General features: G+C 37.1%; 1 protein-coding gene across 1 annotated transcript in view; it reads right to left on the bottom strand.

Annotated features, from left to right (window-relative positions):
- The window catches only part of SLC27A2 (solute carrier family 27 member 2), a 67,557-nt gene that overhangs the window by 35,450 nt on the left and 11,503 nt on the right, over positions 1–20,604 (bottom strand). Inside the window, exons 2-3 of the mRNA XM_031955179.1 lie at positions 13,382–13,591; positions 1,103–1,261 (exon numbers count right to left, since the gene is read on the bottom strand). Coding sequence (XP_031811039.1) covers positions 1,103–1,261; positions 13,382–13,591 — 369 coding nt within the window. The remainder of the gene's footprint in view (positions 1–1,102; positions 1,262–13,381; positions 13,592–20,604) is intronic.

The following is a 20,604-nucleotide window of genomic DNA, read 5'->3' as shown; positions in this document are numbered from 1 at the left end:
CCACAGAAAGCTTAGCACCACCTTCTCAATTTAAATTGTGCTTTTATTTATCCAGGTGAGAGTTAGTATGGCACAAAGGGCAGGATGCTGGTCTCAAAGCCTACCGCTGGGGTCCTCCCTGAGACATCCTGGCCATGTGAACCTGGGCAGGTTACTTAGCTTGTGTTAAGTGTTTGCGGTGTTTTCAGGCAACTCCCCTAAGACTGTAAAACTATAATCAGACCATGCCATGTATTGATTTGCATTCGCAGAGAGGGTTTTCTCATTGGGAGTTTTCTCATAATAAAACAACAACAAATTACCCAGATACTTTCTAGCTGTGATCCTGAGCAAGTCATTTAACACTGTTTGCCTCAGTTCCCCATCTATAAAATATGCTAGAGAAGGAAATGATAAACCACCCACAATCATTGTCAAGAAAACCCCAAAGGGGCATATAGAACCAGAAAAAAATGAACAAAAACACATTTAAAACAGAAAAATAGGAACAATTGAGAACTCTTTGTTTTTGTTTAAAGGAGGGTGCATAAGACTTCATTGGCTACTCCTTTCAGAAGACAATGCAGGACAGTGACAACAAGAAATCCAGCATTTATAAAGAACCTATTGTTTACAAAGCTCTTTTCCCTCAATGACTCTATGAAGTAGTTAATACATGTGTCATTATCCCCCATTTTACAGATTTGTAAACTGCACCACAGAAAGATAAAGAACCTTGTGTAATAAAAAGCAGAATTAGAACTTAAATCAATAATATTGAACTAGAAGTCAGTTGTTTAACAACACTGATCAAATTGCTTCTTTTCTGCACCTAAAATGGGGAGATGGGACTAGATGATTTCTGTCACTCTTCCAATTCTAAAGCTTTATAATAAATTTCTTTTTGCTCATTAGTCCAACACCAATCCAGGGGAGGAAATGGCTGGAGAATATGGAAATCTTGTGTTGCGCAGTAGATTTTCTTAGGCACACTTAAGTGAAACTCACAGCACCACCTAATTTTTCTATGATGTATAATCTGACCCTTTAAGCTGCAAACTCTATGTTAGCTCTTTTGAGATGTGGGTGTTGACTGAATCCTTAACGCAAAAGGCAAGCTTACCTTTTATGATGCATCCATGTAATCCAATCAGGAGGGCAGCACTATGATACAAGGGCAGAGAAGTATAGATCACATCCTGTGAAGTGATATTGCTCGCAACAATGATGCCGCTGGCATACCATATGCGCCGATGATTGATCACTGCAGCTTTGGGGAGACCTTTGCAAAGACACAGCAGAAAGAGTGAATAGGCTGAGGGAGACCATCTGCAAACATATCATTATAATTCATATACACAGTGATTTTAAGATTAGCAAAGCCCTTTCCTTATAACAATCCTGTGAGGAGGTAGGTAACCATAATAACAGGTGGTTATAGCATTTTAATGTTTGCAAAATGCGTTCTATACTCATCTTATTTGATTTTCATTATAATGGATTGAGGTCAGTTATGTAGTGCAATGGATAGAGTGCTAGACCTAGAGCCAGGAAGACCTAAGTTCAAATGTGAATTCAGTGTAACAAAATCAGAAAGTAGGAAGACATCAAATTATAAAGAGCTTTTTTGGGGGAGGACAAATGAAAGATTTTTATTTAAATATACAGAATAGAACAGAAAGAGTTCAGAAGGGACTACAGACATTAGGATAGTTTTGAAAGTAATATATACAATTCATTACATATATCTACATGCATATTTAAAAACAAAAAATATGAAATAGAAATAAAACTTCACAAACAAGCCTCTTCACACAATCTTGTTGTTACTGTGTACAATGTTCTCTTGGTTCCACTCATTTCACTTAGCATCAGTTCATGTAAGTTTTTCCAGGTTTTTCTGAAATCATCCTGCTAATCGTTTCTTATAGAACAATAATATTCCATTACATTCATATACCATATGAATTTCGTTCAGTTTCCAGTTCCTTGCCACTGCAAAAAGGGCTGCTACAAACATTTTTGCATATGTGGATCCTTATAAAGAGCTTTCAATGCCAAATAGAGAGTTTATATTTGATCCTGGAGGTAATGGGAAGCTTCAAAGTGGGAGTGGGGATAAGAATCAGACAAGTGTTACAGTTCTTATAAAGTGCCAAGTCACTGGAATTGATAGGCACTCCAGGAGATTCACAAGTAAGGATTCACTTTGGGAGATTCACAAGTCAGTATTGTACTGATTGAGGCTTGAGTTGATGCACTGAGGTCTCAAGCACGTGAAGCTAAATAGTAATTGGACCATACTCTATTAATATACATGCTTGGAGAAAGAATGGCCCCCCGCCCACTCTCTGTGCAAGTGCTGATGTGTTGTATAGGAAATGACAATTTTGGTGGGTGGAGGCAGAGGGGCAGGAAGAGAGGCGGAGAGAGAGACTGCTGCCTGGGTTCTGATCTGGTGGCTTCTGGTCTGGCTGGCTTCTTGACACAGCTTCTGACATTGCTAATCTCCCTTTACCTCTGATTCCCCTTTACCTCCGATCCTTCTTCACCTCTACTGAGAATAAAGATTGAAGATTTTCCCTTAACTGAATTCCTGACTCAGGCTGATTTTAAAATACACAGTCATCACAAGTATTAAGTCCAGGAGCTTCCACAAGCCCAGAGAGAACCCACAATCTCACTCTGGGAGGAGGAGTCATTCATTCCATATATATCATCTTTGTGTGGGCTGGAGGTTAGGGATTTGGAAGAAGAGAGGCTGAAGCTGGAAGAGGCAAAGGACTAGCAACAGGAGCTCTTGGAACCAAAGAGACAGATAGGCCTCTAAGAATTACTGGGTTATTTTGGAAGAGACAATAAAGGACTGAACTTTAACTCCTGGATGCATTTGGGGTGATTATTACATTTAACTGAAAGAAAGACTGCTCCCAGAAGCCCCCCAAGAAACCTGTTCCCAGAGAACGATTATATTCTAGAAAAAAAGAACATTACATTTGGTGCCTGAATGTGGGACAGACACAATCCTGATTTCAGTGGAAAAGCCTCTGATCCTGATCCAGTAGAAAACTCTCTCTGACCCAGAAATTAGGGTGAGTACAATAAGGTAACTTTGTTAAAGAGCTAAAGTAGAATTTCAGCTGAAATGGGACAGATGTTTAGAAAACAGCCTAGTCTTCAAGGAAAATGTTTAGAGAGCATTGTCAGGGTTATGAAAAGCCAAGGTTTGATTATAATTTGGGAGTAGATCACTGAACTTTTAGAAACTGTACAGTACACATGTCCTTGGTTCTATATGGAAAAAGAATTGGATCTAGAGGAGTAGAACTTAGTAGGAGAGCAATTATGTCAATTCTACAATAAAAATAGACCTGACTCAATTTCCAAAGACACACTTAATACATATAATTTAATACAACTGGCTTTAGGAAATTATATAAGTATTAAAATAAGAGAAAAGAAGAAAGAGCAGGGTGGGGGGAGGTGCCAACTAAAGTAGGTGAAAAGGATGAAGAATCAGATAAAAATTCACAGCAGGAGAAATTAGATTATTCCCCATCTCATGACTTAACTCTTCATGGGTGGAGGGAGAAGGAAGAGGGGAGAGGCAGTAACGCAATCAGCACCTCCTATTAAGCAGCCTGTATCAAGATTAGAAAAGGCATTAGTTAAGGCGAAAAATGAAGGACAGGATGTATCTGATTTTATAAATGCATACCCTGTGATTGAAGAGATTGACTCTTCAGGGCAAAAAAGGAGAAGATACACTCCTTTTGATGTGGAAAAAATTAAGAATTTGAAAAAGGGTTGCACTCTTTATGGGGCTACATCTTCTTATGTTAAAATGTTACTAGATAGTTTGGCTTATGAACTCTTAACCCCAAGTGACTGGAAATCCATAGCAAGTTCATGTTTAGAACCTGGACAAAACTTGTGGCTTTTGATGTATCATGAATTATGTAGGATTCAAGCCCAACGAAATAGGCAAACAAGAGTTAATGTACAAGTCACTTTTGACCAACTAGCAAGTCAGTATGGAGAGAATTCAGAACAGATTAATTATCCCATAACAGTGTATGAGCAAATGAGCAAATTTCTAAGGTTGCAATAAAAGCTTGGGGTTTGCTCCCCAGACAGAAAGATGGAGGTAAAGCCTTCACAAAAATAGAGCAAGGTCCCAATGAACCTTTTGCTGATTTTGTGGGATGTTTGCAAACAGCTGTAACAAGAACCATTGGAGAAAATGCAGCTACAGAAATGATGACCAAACATCTGGCTAAGGAAAATGCTAATGAGGTTTGCAAAAGAATTATATGGAGACTACACAAAGATACTCCTTTAGAGGAGATCATAAGATGCTGTGCCACAGTGGGCACAAGAGCTTATTATACCCAGACTATGATGAACATGGAAAGACAGGGTCCCTCTTGGCAAAGGACTTCTAGAGAGAGTCATCAATGTTTTCAGTGTGGAAAAATAGGACATCTTAGAGCTTGGTGTAGATACAGAGATAGAGTGAGAGGACAGGGTGAGAGAAACCCCAAAACCCTATGTCAAAATGCAACCAAGGTTTCCACTGGGTCTCAGAATGTAGATTGATCCAGAGAAGTGAGAGGTGGGACCCAGCTCCAAAACCTCAATCAAAAGACAGGTGGGGCATGATGGCAGCTGAGTTTATACCCAGAGAGTCTGTAGAAGGTCAGGACTCTGATGTGATCAATCAGCCTAAAAGTAATCACATGGCAGAAAGGGATTACATGATCAACCAAGAGAAAAGCAATCTGATGGCAGAAAGGGATTACAGTTGGGGAGAATATAGGCTTTTTAAACCAACAGGGCAGTGTCCAGTACAAACAGTTTCAATATAAATGCCAGGTAATGAGGAGAAATCGCAAAAGTGGTAAATAGAAGGGAATTAGATAGGTTCACTGCTTGGAAGAAAGGGTTTGCTTATATTCCTACAGACAGAGAAGGAAACAGATGGGTGGCAATGAGCATCTGGAGAGAGACAGAAAAGGAGAAAAAACCCTCAAAACAAAGGAGAAGATCTCCAAAACATCTGACACTGAAAGAGCATGGCTAATAATGAGACTGTTTCAGGACTTGAAAACCATCAGGAATCACTGGATTCTTTGAGATGAAAAACTGTTGCTAAAGACTGTTGCAGGACTTGAAAACCATCAGGAATCATTGAATTCCCTAACACAAGATGAGACTATTGCAGAACTTCAAAGCTTGCAGAAATCATTGGATTGCTTGTAGGAATTATTGGATTCCTGGCACATGAACTAATGGACAATAGATTCCTTTTGGACTATTTCTAGGACTTATGAACATGTATAATTTCTCATGTTGATTCATGCTATTTGTTACATCACTACTAGTTTGTGTTATGTTACTATGTGCTTATGTAATTTATGTAATTATGTGTAATTGCTCCCATATCGATGGATTTATGTATACCTGTTTTAAGAGTGAGCCCCTTCAGAAACCCACTAATCTGATTTGATTTTCCATTTCCTTTGGTGTTTTCATCTCCCTTCCTGATAAGTCAGGGAGGGTGTGACCACCACTTTTTATGGTGTTTTCACTCCTTTTGTGAATAGTCAGAGAAGGCATGATCACCTTCTTTTTTGGGGTTCTCACCTCCTTGAGAAGTCAGGGAGGTCATAACCACCTATGTTCTAAATCAAAAGAAAGTGGGAGATGTTATGATTCTTACAAGGTGCTAAGTCACTGGAATTGATAGGCACTCCAGAAGATTTACAAGTTCGGGAGATTCACAAGTCAGGATTCACTTTGGGAGATTCACAAGTCAGGATTCAGTCCAGGAGCTCCCACAAGCCCAGAGACAACCCACAATCCCATTCTGGGAGGAGGAATCAATTTATTCCATATATATATATATCACCTTTGTATAGGCTGGAGGTTAGGGATTTGGAAAAAGAGAGACTGAAGCTGGAAGTGGCAAAGGACTCTAAGGACTCTAAGAAAGCTAACTGGGCTATTTTGGAAGAGACAATTCAAAGACTGGCCTATAACTCCTGGCTGCATTTGGGGTGATTATTACATTGAACTGAAAGGAAGACTGTTGCCAGAAGCCCCCTAAGAAACCTACTCCCAGAGAACGATTAAATTTTAGAAAAGAAGAACATTACAGACAAGGGTTAAGGAAGGTAGTAAAAAACACTTTTAGAAGACTTGGCAAGTACACCCAAGTGTCTCCATTCTTCATCAGACTATCCTATCATAATTATTGAAAAATTATTGCCTGATCTGATAGTCTTTTCTCATTTCTCATCCTTCTCAACCTTGTTGTTGTTAAGTCATTTTTCAGTCATGTCTGTTCCTTCATGACTCCATTTGGGGTTTTCTTGGCAAAAATAATGGGATACTTTGCCATTTCCTTCTCCAGCTCATTTTACAGATAAGGAAACTTGAGGTAAACAGTTAAGTGATTTGCCCAGGGTCAAACTCTAAACTGGAACTCAAAAAGATGAATTTTCCTGTCTCCAAACCCAGAATTTTATCTTCTGTGCTATTTAGCAGCCCCTTTTTCAGTTTTCTCCTGGATACTCTCCTCCTCTTTTAGTTTTTCTGACTCTTCCCTCTCCTCGTTCTCTTCCAATTTGTCTAACTGCTTTTTCTTAGTCTCCTTTGCAGATTCATCATCCAAATCAATTCTAGCTGTGAATATTCCTAAGGCTCTGACCCCCTATTTTTCTTTATATCCTCTCTCTTGGTGACTTCATCAATTCCTATGTGTTTATTTATCATCTCTATAACCATGATTTTCAGGCCTCCTTTCTCCCTTGAGATGCAATATTGAGTCACCATTTTCTATTGAATATATCAAACTATATGAACCAGAAATACCTCAGACTCAATCAATTCTAGTGTATTCTTGTTGTTTCTAGAATCAAATAGTAAATTCTACTGCTCAGTTTTTCTTTCCAGCCTCAGTGGATTTGACTTTTCTCTCACATTCTTCAGTCCAGTCAGAACAGTTTCTCTGTTCCTCACACATAAATAATGCTCCACATTCTTTTGCCTCTTTCTGGAATGCTCTTGCATCTCACTTCTGCCCCACAAAGTCTCTCTTTTTCTTAACACATAGCTCAAGTACCACCTTCTGCAGGAAGCTCTAACAATCAAGAATAAGCTAAAGATAAATGGACCACTGTAGGAATGAATCCCCCCTTACCTCCACTTTCCTGGAAGACATTCAGGAGAGGCTGCATGAAGATTTGCTAAGGATATTGTGTGGAGGGGAGGAAAACTCCTTTTTACATATGAGTAGGACCTGTGAGGGTCCTATTAAGTTTTGCACTGAAATTTAGTCTTTGTGCACCTCACTGAAGTTTTCCATCCAATTTCTGAGTAAGAAAAGGGAAGGCAAGTGGGCAGAAGGAAGTAGGACAGGAAGCTTTTTAATCACACATTTATCATCAGGAAAAGGAAATAATAGGACCCAACCTTATAAACCATAAAAGAAAGGGCAGGGAAAATAGTAAGAGTGAGGAGCTAGGAGAAGGAAAGGCCTTTGTGGATTAATATAGTCAGTAGGTCCTACTGAATCAATTCCTTAGACCCATAGAGTTACTCTAGTGGCCTAGAGATGGACAGTGTCATTGGGAGATGGAATTCCAAAGTAGAATTCTAATTAGTGGAAAATGAATTTTCCAATAGAACTTTGTTCACATAGGGTAGTTAGGCTCCATAGTATAATATTATATGGCAGATACATTATCAGTTAAACAGACTGTGTAGCCTGGCCTAGAAATCTAACCAGCTTTTAAGGGAAAACAACTTACACAAAAACTTTTGTAGAGCAGAGGCTGAAAGAGCACTTGTTAGGAACACTGTATGTGTGAATGAGAGGGAATTCCTATTTTGGTATGTACTTGAAAAACAGCTCAAAGTTCAACTATCTCACCTTTGTAACTCATGTCTCAAATGGGTCCTGACATGACTGCTAGGTATAATTTTTTTTTTAAAGTAGTGGTGGAGGCAAGGAAAAAGAAGGAACAGATTTCACAAGATTTCTCTAGCTCATGTGCCCATGCAAGGAAAACCTGGAAACATCCTTTTCTCTAAAAGGGCCCTTAGCTTTCCTTGTAAGCACTCAGACTAAAAGGATATCAAATATAGTACTGTTTTTATTTAACCAACAAATATATTCCATTATATTCCACCTCCTCTGTATCTGGAATGTACCTAGTTATTTACATGTTATTTCCCTCATTAGAATGTAAGATCCTGGGACAGCTAGATGGTATAGTGGATAGATCCCTAGCCCTGGAGTTAGGAGGACCTGAGTTCAGATCTGACCTTAGACACTTAACACTTCCTAGCTGTGTGACCCTGAGAAAGTCACTTAATGCCAAATGCCTTTCACAATCCCCTCCTCCCCCCAAACAAAACAAAACAAAACAAAAGAATGTAAGATCCTTTCATGGAAGAAATTAACTCTTAGGTCTGTGAATGGGGCAAGAGTGTATGACTAAATTATGTGAGGTAAAATGAGCAATTTTGATTACATACAATTTTTTTATTATAGTTTTTTATTGACAAAACATATGTCTGAAGACCGTGTTAGCATCCTGGATATCTTAGAATCAGCGGGAGTCGGGATCAGCAAAAGTCCTTGATCTTTATCGAAGATAAAGATCATTTGAGGAATGGCCACATGAATCCAGCCAGGAGTCACTCTGGCTTGTCTTACTCTACTCTCTAATCCCTCCTCCCAATCTCTTTATACACCAACAGATCAGTAATTTTTCAACACTGACCCCTGCAAAAATTTCTGTTCCAACTTTTCTCCTCCTTCCCCCCACCTCCTCTCCTAGATGGCAGGTAGTCCCATACATGTTAAATATGTTAAGTATAGATTACATACAATTTTAAAAGACTTTGCACAAACAAAACCAATGCAGCTAAAATTAAAAGAGAAATAGGTATATGTGGAAAGTCTATTGTACCACTTGTTACATTCTGATAAATTTTCTTGATATAATTTATCACTTGTCTTTCTGGGATGTATTTACTGAGCTGGAACCATTTGTTAATTCAGTCCAGTTTCTGGGAATACAGATCTACAGACTTTAACTACCCGCCCTAGTACAGTGGCTAGCACATAGTGCAGGTTAATAAATGTTTATTGAATGACTGACCATCCTCAGCTTCTTGGTGTTTGCAGAAGGATCCACATCAGTGGATTAGTGATTATCTTTTATTATCAAAGGATGGAGACTCCAACCAACTGACCTTTGGATAAAAAATTTTGACTTCTTTTAGTTTTCCCAGTAATTTGAAGTCACTGTCTCCTCAAACAAAATTTTTTAACCCTTCTCTACTTCTTTCCTAACTCCATTTTTGTCTGTTATGTATTTTTCCATCACTACACTAGCAGCCCTCTCAATCTAGAGATGCTGTTTCTCCCTGGTCCTTTCTTCTGACTGGTGAGTTCTCACCTATATCTTCTATTTGAGGAAGTGCCCAGGCTTATTTCTCTGCCAGATCCATTCCTAGATCTTTGAACTCTTCCACCATCTTTTCTTGTCAGCACTCCCTTACTATCTTTCAGATATTTTTTTCTGAATTGTCTTTCTTCTTTATAAATATAAACTCCTTGTGGTTAAGAACTGTCTTTTAAAAAAATACATTTGTATCCCTAGTGCTTAATATAGTGCCTGGAATATACTGAGTTTTTAATAAATGCTCTGTTGATCAATCTATCTATTGATCAATCTATCCATCTTCTGACATACTTTACTTCATACCCTTGTCTCATCCAGCCCAGCCTTCCTAGAATCTAGTCCCCTTTCTCTTTCCTTCTATTGTTCCCTGAAGAATTGGGGCTTGATGGTTATTAAACTTCCCTTCACACTCAAATTTTTCTTTTGTATCTCCTTCAACCTTCTAGTAATCACAGAAACCTAGATTCTTTTAGGAAATACTATGTCTTTGGCTATTTTTTACTCTGCAATGCTGACTGTTAGTTTTCCCAAGTACCCTGATCCCCTAGACCAGGGAAAGAAGGTAAGTGCCCCACCTACCTTATATCCCCCTCCCTCCTTCCCTAAACTACTTTTGATAGTAGTTTAATATCTACTCATAATCTTTCTCTCTTCAATTGATTCTTTTCTAAATATTTGGGTACTTCATTATAAATGTTGATGTCCCTTTCAAACACACTAGCATCCCAGTGGTTCAGTCTTCTATAGGGGGTTGGCAGTAAGGATGGAAACAATAATTTATTCAGCTCTACTATATGCTAGGACTGTTCTAAGTGCTTTACAAATATGATTTCATTTTGTCTTCATAACGACCCTGGGAGATAACTGCTGCTATCAACTTTCTTTTGAAGAAACTGAGGCAAATAGAAGGTAAGTGTTTCCTTGCCCAGAAGTGTCTGATGTGAAATCTGAACTCGGATCTTCTGGTCTCCAGGTTCAATAGACTATGCACCAGCTGGCTATGATCTTTATCCATGACTTATCATCAACCATTCACAGGGTTAGTCATGTTGTAGACACATCATCACTCTTAGCCATGTCATCTTCATCACTTTAGAACTCTCAATTTAATGTTCTGCTCTTAATCTCCTGTCTTTTCATTTCTCTGTCTCATGTCACCCAAACCTATCTTTGCCCTCACCAGAATGTCTCTCTATCTCTCACTGTACTCCTGATTAATGAGCCTTATTATGGCCTTACTTTCTTGTCTTTATGGTTTTCACCCTCTTGCCCAGGTGCTGTTTTGTAAATCTTTTGCCCTCAAATCATTTAAATTTTGCCAGCCTTCCTTTGGTTGTTGGAGCTGTCAAGAGCTTTTCAATTCGATAACATTTTGAGATACAAGTCAAGACATCACTCATACTCCAACATCATGATACCACTGGTCCTCATGAAGGAGGAACAACAACAATTCAATAGTAGTTATCAAGTGTTTACAGTGTCAGGCATTGCCCCATACACTGGCACCACAAAGATAGAAATAGAGCAGTCCCTGCTCTCAAGGAGGCTATAGGGGTCAAAAACAGGGTAAGAAGATGTACATATAGATGGGTTTCAATTTGCATCATCACAGAGTGCCTACATTCATGAATCATGAATCCATTACTGAGATATTAAAATATGAAGGCACAAAAGTTTGAAAGATCTATGATTTCATCAATGTGCCAACATGTCTGGCACTGAGTATGTTTCTGAGAATGAACAACATCCTTCTCATCTTTTAATCTATGAATTTCTAGTTTTCTTCAGAATTTAAATCAAACATTAACTCCTAGAGGAGGTCTTGCTTGATTCGTCCCTCTCCAAACTGCTAATGCTTCTCCCCTGAAATTACCCTGCATTTATTTTATGTACTTGAGTGTACACGATACCTACCCCTACACAATGTACAGAAAGCTCCTTGGGGGTAGATAGTTTCATTTTTGTCTTGGGATCCCCAAATCCTAAGAGAATATCTAGCACACATTGCCTAGCAGATAATTGCTTGTTAATTGGTAACAGATAAGTCATAGGGGATTATCTGAGACATATAGTCAGTTAGTAAATAAACATTTATTAAATGCCTAATATGTGCCAAGCACTATGCTAATATAGAAGTAAAGCAACTTGCCCAAGTCACACAGTTGGTAAACAAGTGTGGGATTTGAATATAGGTCTTTATAACTCCAAGCCTAGCAATCTATCCATGACATTACACTCCTTCTAAATATATGGAAATAATACATATGGAAAAACACACACACTAAGCTCTTTACATAATATACCATCATTCCATCATTTAAAATACTCAGAAACAACATATTTGATCAACATTTAAAATTATTCAATTGACTAGATCAAATATTCTGATATACTAATGGGGGGAAAGGACAACAAACATTTATTAAACACCTATTAAATGCCAGGCACTATTTATAAGTGTTTTACAAATATCTCAATTTATCTTCACAACAACTTTGGGGCTATTATCATTATCATCCTTATTTTGAAGAAAATGAGGCAGCCTGAAGTTATAACAATCTAATAGAGTACAACAGACCCAATCTCAACATAATACTTTGGAGTGAGAGTTCTTAAGTTTTTTTGTGTGTTCTGGATCTCTGACAGTACGGTGAAGCCTATGAAGCCTTTCTTGGAATAATAATTTTTAAAAAAAGTTCATAATTGAAGAAAATGCTAAATTTCAGTCAAAGGATAGTGAAAATAAAAACATAATTTTATGCAAGTTCATGGACCTCTTGAAAGGTTTATGAGTCCCACGTCAAGAAGCTCCGTTTTAAAGAAAACTGCATTAGAGCAAAACATTTTGCAAGAATGACAAGTTGCTAACATTCTAGTATGAGTATAGGGATGGGTTCAGAAATAGGAAATTGCTTTGAATAGATTTTTAAAAGTTAGAATTATAGTAATTAATGAGCCACCAAATTTTCTTTCTTATGCCTTTTCTTTGCTGCTTTCTGGAGAAAGCTTCTTAGGGTTCATAGCTAGCAGATGTGACCTGACTTGTACTATCAATCCTATAGGAACAAGGGTAGAGAGTGGATCAAAAATCTAAGACTCTATGAACCAGGGCACTTCTCAGATTTGAGTCTATATCAGGGCAGGCTCAAAAAGCCTGGTCACTCTGCTCTTCCTTAGACTAAGGAAATTCTAAGAAGATGAATGGTTTTGAGTGGTGGGGGATGGGGTAAATTCAATTACATAGTGTAATTTATCCCAGATCCTAAATCCTACAAAGATGGCCCCATTCTCAGAATTTTCCAAAGTTGCCCCAGGGGCAACTCTGATGCAGTCAATAGCAAGGAAAAAAAAAAGAAAAAAAGTCTAGATTAAGAAGGGAGGGTATTAAACTCTCAGGATTTTAGGGGGATGACTTTATAACCTCAAACCAAGGTTTTTGTCATTGCTGGGTTTTTTTTAGTATAATTTTTTTGAATTTGGCCCAAGTTCTTCTAGCCTTACTATTATTTTGTTTGTCTACATTATTATTTATGTGTTCTTGATGTAGAAGTTGTATTGTCATTAAAATAAATTAACAAAACCCCTGCCAACTATTAATTTACTCCATAACTGATCTCATTCATCATCACTCAATTCAAAAAATAAATATTTTTATAGTCATCAGAAAACTCTTAATCCGTACCATTCCAGGAAGAGTAATGAAATATGTGCCATGTGTGAAGGAAGGTTTTCTCCTGTAGGAGGCCAAATGGGATCAGGTTATGAAATAAGACCTATTATAGGCAAAGCATTCATTGTCTCAACAGATTTTCCAAAGAAGGGGAAAACCAACATCTTAACCCCATATTCAGCTCCCACTGGAGAGGTCTGTTGTTTTCAGAACTTGTTAGCTACCATCATTATTACCATTATTCTTTGTTTACCTGTGGTCCCAGAAGTATAGATATATAAGGCAGGAGTTGCAAAGTCGACATCTGACCTCCAAGACTCTGGGATGGGTTCATCAGAAGTTTCGTCCAGTTTGTCCAGCAGAGAGTCAACACCATCTGTGGTAGAAGTTCTACTCAGATAAAAGATAGATACATCATCTTTCTTCAGGCTTGGCAATACCTCTTCAATGGCTGCTTGTAGATCTTTATTAAGAAAGAAAAAGAAGCAAATTAGTTGATGAAGATCTAATGTGCATAATAATAAATAAATAAATAAAGGTAGTTTCTGATTTAAATTTTGCCAAATGTAAAAATTAGCAATATTTGCAATTACAACCTTGGGATAAAAGGATGCCCTATATTTCGAGATGACTTATGGAGTCCATTATTTGTGGATTAGTGACTTTGGATGTAAACAACCCAACAGATGGCCAAACTGGTAAAAATTTGCATTCTTCACAGAGAGTAACAAGTAGATCTAGGGATGAATGCCAAGAGGAAAAAATGTGGTTGGCACATTTTAAAAAAAACTGGTGGGAATTTGAAAGTTTTCTCAAAAACAATATAGTTATTCCTGGGTGTTTCATTGCAACAAAGGTGTCTACCTCCTAAAGGAAAAGGAAATCCTAAAGAAGGAGAAGGAAAAAACTCATTTGAGATGGCAGAAAAAAGTAAAGATTACTTATAGATGACTACTGCAATATAAGTCCAGCAACCCTGAGAAACAGACGCTAACATTTATGAATGACATTCTTTTGGGGGAGGAGAAGTTGAGCTAGGGTGAAGAATTGGATCTGTGACAATCCTCTTATGTCTGGAACTCCTGCCCTGGGATCAGTTCTTCTATAAAATGATATCATCTGCAATCTACAACTGCACATTTGCTGTCTGGACTTTTGGTTCTGTTCTTGCAATATAAAGGTTGCTACCATGTTGTCTGGCATTGTGTTGATAAAAAGTGAACAAATCTATTCTGAGAGGGAAGATGACTCAACCCAAGGAGATAGCTTAGGGACACTCTTTCTGATTTTTTTCTTTATACTTTATTTCTCCAATTTTTCATGCATCATAAATAAAATTTAATTGAGAAATGCCATCCGTAAAAATGTATTTCTTATTATAGTTAATAAAATATGCAATTTATGGCACAAAACATAGAGGTGCTGCTTAGAATAAGGGATTGATTTTATAATTGCCTTGGTTCAAACATTAGAAGTATGAAAAAGAAAATGAATAAGTAAAAATGACAAAGGGAAATAAGGACTTTAATGTAAATGGCATCTCAACTTAGTGGAAGGAGGATGCCTACTAGCTTATATCTATATCTATATCTATCTATATCTATCTATCTATCTATCTATCTATCTATCTATCTATCTATCATGCTATACCCTCTATAGGAAAATATTGTTGTTGAGTTACTTTCAGTCTAACTCTCCATGATCCCATTTATTTTTGTTTTTGACAAAATAATGGAGTGGCTAGCCATTTCCTTCTCCAGCTCATTTTATAGATGAGTAAACTGAGGCAAACAGCGTAAAGTTACTTGCCCAGTATGGCTAGGAAGTGACTGTGGCCCAATTTGAACACAAAAAAATGTGTACAGATATGGTATTCTATCCACTGTGCCACATAGCTTTCAAATAAGTTAGGATCAAGTAAATAAGCAAATGACAAAAATATCAATGTAAATAATTTATTAGACTAGGGATGTTCCATGGAATCTCTGTAGCTGAGAATTCTATACTTAAAGAATAAAAATATGTGATGTGAATAAGGATATGCTGTAATCACTAGATTAAGAAAATGAGGTGGAGTTTAGTATATGAAATGAGACTGGAGAAGCTGCAAAATTAGGCCAGGTTATAATAATGGAGGATTACCATTATTTAAAGTGGCTGAATAACTCACAAAAAAGGCTATTTTTTAGGATAGGTCAAACAACTGCTTTCTAATACAATTTTAGAAGCCAAGTACAGAGGAAACAATGGACTTGATCCCCAATAGTAAATAAGAATCAACATAGAAAGCATCTCTAGATTAGTTATCTAATGAACAGTAAAGTTCAGCATTCTAGCAGGATGGAAAAATCAAAGAAATTCAATCAGAAAAGAGAGATGGGATTTCGTTTGGGAGAAGAAATGATTAGTAGTCAAAAAGTCTAAAATCTAGGGATTATTTGGAGGGAAAAAAGCCAATTCTTTACTGAGAGTTCAATAAAATGGAAGTTAAGCTGAGGCAGCTAGAAGATACAGTAGTACCTTTGTGCCAGGTCTAAAGTCAGAGGACCTAAATTCAAATTTGACCTCAGGTACTTAATTACCAGCTGTGTGATTCTGAGCAAGTCATTTAACCCTATTTGTTTCAGTTTCCTCATCTGTAAGACAAGCTGAAAAAGGAAATGGTTACATCACTTTTATATTTCTAGACTAAAAATGAAGACTCTACTCTGTTTAAGGAAGGCTATGACTAAAGCCTATACCAAAATTATATGTCAAGAAGGAAAAATCTACATGTAACATACTGATCTGCAGTCATCAAGAACTTAACATCATGACATGACTGAATGAATAAACCAGAAAGGGTTACCATATTCTAGAACATCAGAATGATGAGGTATTCCTTGAAGCTTGAAAAGTAATCCCTGTGAAAAATAAGTGCTACTTGATACAGTGGATAATAAATTTATGGAAATATTTTCCCCAAGAAACAGTAGTCATTTAAAGAAGGTTTGAACAAATTCATGGATGATAAAAACCATGATAAATTATGAATGAAAGCTAGGATGGAATGGAGTATATGTTGCCATTCTCAGTGACAAAATTCTGAGCTGTTTGCCCAAAAAGTTTTCTCTAGGGATTAGTGTTAAAATACAGTGGTGCAGTAGGTAGAATATCATTCCTGAAATCAGAAGACTTGAATTCAAATCTAGCTTTGGATCACTAGCTGTGTGACCCTGGGCAAATCACTTAACCTTGTTTGCTTTGGTTTTGCCACCTGTAAAATAACTTGGAGAAGGAAATGGCAAGGTACTCCAGTATCTTTAGAAAGAAAACCCCAAATGGGACCACGGAGAGTCAACTTCAACAGCAAAACAACAGCAATTACATACCAACTCTGCAGAAACCAAGATTACTTTTCCAACCTAGAAAATAGACCATAAACTCTCCCTTTTGTGTTGAAGGACAGCACCTGGTGGATCTAGCTTCAGGCAAACCTTTTTGCCGACTCTTTACTGATAGGACAAAGGTTTTTCCAAGCCATCTGGAGCTGACAAGCATAAGGCCAAGCAGCTAAAATGTCTAAAACCATCAGTTGGGCTGCTAAGTATATTAGCACTTATATTCTATATAAAAATATTTAATCACTATCTCAACCAGTTTCCCTAGAGAGGTGAAGAAGAAAGGAAGCTTTTTATCAAACTCATAATCTCTTACCCTATCTTTATATAGTTGAAAAAAATTAACAAAGATTAACAACAGCACTATGTCTTATAATGGTGTTTCAAGAAAATTATTAACTTAATGATAATTGAATACAGTGCTTTAAAGTTTGCAAAGTATCTTACATATATTATTTGAGTCTCACAACCCTATGAAGTAGATTTTGCTTTTTAAAATCAGACCTATGTATTCCTTGATTGTAGGGAAATCCCATGGATGAAACTCCTCTATTCATGAAGTTTGGCACTTATTTTTTCAATTTATAGTGTTAGAGAGTTGCCTGGGGACACTGGATCTCTAGGTAGCTAATACTGGTCAATGTATTCCCATTTTACAGGCGAGGAAACTGAAGTCTGGGGAGATTAAGTGATTTATCTGTGATCATACAGCTGGTAAAAAGATGGAATCCCTTTAGATCCAGGACCTCAGAAGCCATATAGTCCAACCTCCCCACTTTAAAGAGGAGGATGTAGAAATCAGAGGAAAAAAGTGATTTTCCTGAGGCTGTTCAAGGTAATAATAAGTGACTGAGGTGGGATTTGAATAAGATGCTCTTTCACTGTAATACCTACTGTACTCCAGCCACTAAACCTTGTTGTTCCTTAATTTCACTTTTTAAAATTAATGTTTAACTCAAACCCATACTTCTCCATATTTTATGACTTTCCCACACCCATATGGTCTCCAGCTTTCCAAATTTTGAAAACAAAGGCAAGAAAAATGAACTTTTTTTTCTCTTTCCTTCTACCATGAAGTCAGCTGAAGTTTCTTAGGAACCTGATTCTATTAATTATTTCCACAACTGTTCCTTCTATGAAGTAACACTTTGCTTAAAACCTAATAGTACTTTGGTCTTCATTTGGGTTGTACAAAGGTTAGATTAGATTCTTTTAAAGCATGGGAAGGAGCAGCAGCATGGCTGGGGGTAGAAAGTAGCCTCCTTTTGGCTGCCTCTCCTCCCTGTCCATATAAAGTTTTGTTGGATACTACTGTAGAAGTAGTGGACAGGGCACCCAAGAATTAGCTAGCTGGCCAAGCGTAGAATGACTAAAATAGTATAGCCTTTTGTAGATAGGGGAACAATTTTTTTTAATGAGTGCCTCTATTTTTCTCCCACCTATTAGTATTCTACCTCTCCTAAAATACCATCTTTCAATCTTTGAATGTTGCTATGTTTCTACCACTTCTCATACTCCTTTCCAGCATAACATTTCCTCATCTTAGCTTGGTAACGTGACTGACTTTCTGGAAACTAGACTTGTTATTTGATTTCTGAGACTTAAAGTAATCTGTGTTGTTCACCTCCACTGAAATTGCCTAAAAGAAAAATAAATTAGTCTTCCTGTGATACTCTTGTCTCCTTCACCTTCCTGGTGGTGCCCAGGTTGGCCAGAAGGATTTGGGCATTAGTTTCAGATATCAACAAAGGGATACTGTGACAACCAATTTGAGGCTGCAGTCGCTGTTAGTTCTTTCCTTCCTTAGATTTAAAGATTCTTATGTTCTTGAGTCAAGAAAAAAAATCATAAATTACTCTCCTTTTTAAAAATGTTAATTTACTGATACTGTATCTTTTGCTTTTATATCACTTTCAATTTGCAATAGATGTTCTTCTTTTATTCACTAAGTTGTCCCTTGAAAAAAAGTATTCAGAAAAATTAACCAATATGATAACACGGCAGTATCCATACCTCTTCAAAGAAAGGAGGGAGATATATTTTCTTAACTATTTTTTGAGGACAAGTGTAATCATTACAATTACAGTATTAAGTTGATTTTTTTGTTCTTTCTATTTACATTTTTGAAATATGAAGAGGTATTTACTTAGTTCCATTTATTTTGTTCTTCATTTATTCATTTATGTATTTTCCAGTGCTTCTCTGAATTCATAATCACTTCTTATGCAATAGTAATTAATATACCATTACATTCATGAACCATAATTTGTTTAGCCATTCTCCAATTGGTGAATGATATTAAAATTTGATGTGGAGGGGAACTGGGGAGTTTTGACTTAGGTGGAGTGTTAAGGGAGCAACCTGTTAGTGGCTGCTGGATGTTACGGGAGCCACCTGCTAGCTGCTGGGGCTCTAATTATGACCAGCAGAATAGATCTCTTCATCTGAGAGGATGATAAAAGGAGATAGAGAGGCAGTTGCATTTTCTGACCTTTCTTCTCTTCCCTCAGATTTATTTCATTCCCAACTCATAAGCAACAGCTGTGTCAGTAAAGGTTGCTTTGCAATTCCTTTCAAGTGTGTTATGATTCGTAGCTGTGGGGACTTTTGGAAAACTGACCCGCCCCTTAATAGTAGAGTCCCCTTTAACCATTTACAGGCTTTATGGGTTTCACACTTACGTGCATTTCCCTATATGGAATATATGCTTAGCAGTGGGATCTTTGGACTTTCTTGCACAATTCAAATTGCTTTCCTGAGTAGTGGACACATTCACAACTTCTGCACTGAGTCAAATATCAATTTTCAATGAGCTAATTTGTACTTGTTTTATAAACTAACCTCTTCCTTTTTCTTTCACTCACATAAAATATGAATATGTAGGTATTCTCAAGCTCTCATTGTGATATTCCCTTGGAGGCCTTTTTCTCATAAATTAAGTATGTCAGTGAATCAGAAATTATACGCTAAAATAATTCTCCCTCTCCCCCCACTTTTTTTTTTTGCACAGAGAAGAAAGATTTCCCAAAATAGGGTGGGAGAGAATTTTATGATTATTTCCAATCTATAAGAGATGCACAGTTTCACTGATACAAGTACTTCCAATGATACTGAAGGCAAGCTATTAACCTCACCCTGTGTAATTCTTGTCCATGTCTTCCCATAAATCCTTAATAAAAAGACATATCCAAATGAGCTTGAAGATTTCTTTTATTCTTTTGATATTTTGTAGTTTACCTGTGAATGAATCACTTGGACCATTCCTCTGTTATCTCATATGCTGCTTAAATGACCTCTCCTTTTCTAATCATGCTTTTCCTGATGACATTTTATGGCACTTCTTATAACCAGTAATGATACTTAATATAATGCAGTGTATCCACACATATCATGTCTTTCTCCATTGCTCTTTGCCAAACCCAACAATTTTGATTCTTTGAGGGCTGATATTGATTCCATGATTTTCAGCCATGTTTCCTCATAGAGAAAATACTGTATTGAAAAGGGGTGTGTGTGTGTGTGTGTGTGTGTGTGTGTGTGTGTGTATAAAGAAGCAGCTTGGGAATGCTGAAAGTGTATATAATTGGTAAAATATGAGAGTTCATTTTTTTCCGCCATTCAATTCTCAGCTATGCTTACTGCTCATCTTCAGTGCCTATGTAAGATTAATGTGCTAATGGGCTTCCTATCAAACTGTATATCATAGTTTGAGAAATGGACATTTCCACACATTTTTTTTCTGTGTTGGTTGTTAATGTGATTTCTTCTGAATAGTCTTGAATCTTAAAAAGGCAGCACTGAAGTGTTCTGGGTTTGATGCAATAAGCTTTCCACTAATTCTGGCAGCTTCTTGGTTTGTCCTTTATAATTTATCAAGTATTGTCACATCTATGCCATCCCAAAACATGAGTATCTGGAGAGCTCACTATCTCTACAGGACTGCTTCTATTCGGACTATTTGAAGGTTTCTCTGTTTTACAACTTCTTTTATATTGATAACTATAGAACATTCTCTCTGGGACTACATATAAAAAATTTTGTATAATTTTGACACATATGTGGGAGACATTTTGCTGGGAGAAAACTTTTTAGACTT

This window comes from Sarcophilus harrisii, chromosome 2 (assembly GCF_902635505.1).
Source record: "Sarcophilus harrisii chromosome 2, mSarHar1.11, whole genome shotgun sequence".
NCBI lineage: Eukaryota > Metazoa > Chordata > Mammalia > Dasyuromorphia > Dasyuridae > Sarcophilus > Sarcophilus harrisii.
This window is presented reverse-complemented; position numbering and strand designations above follow the sequence as displayed.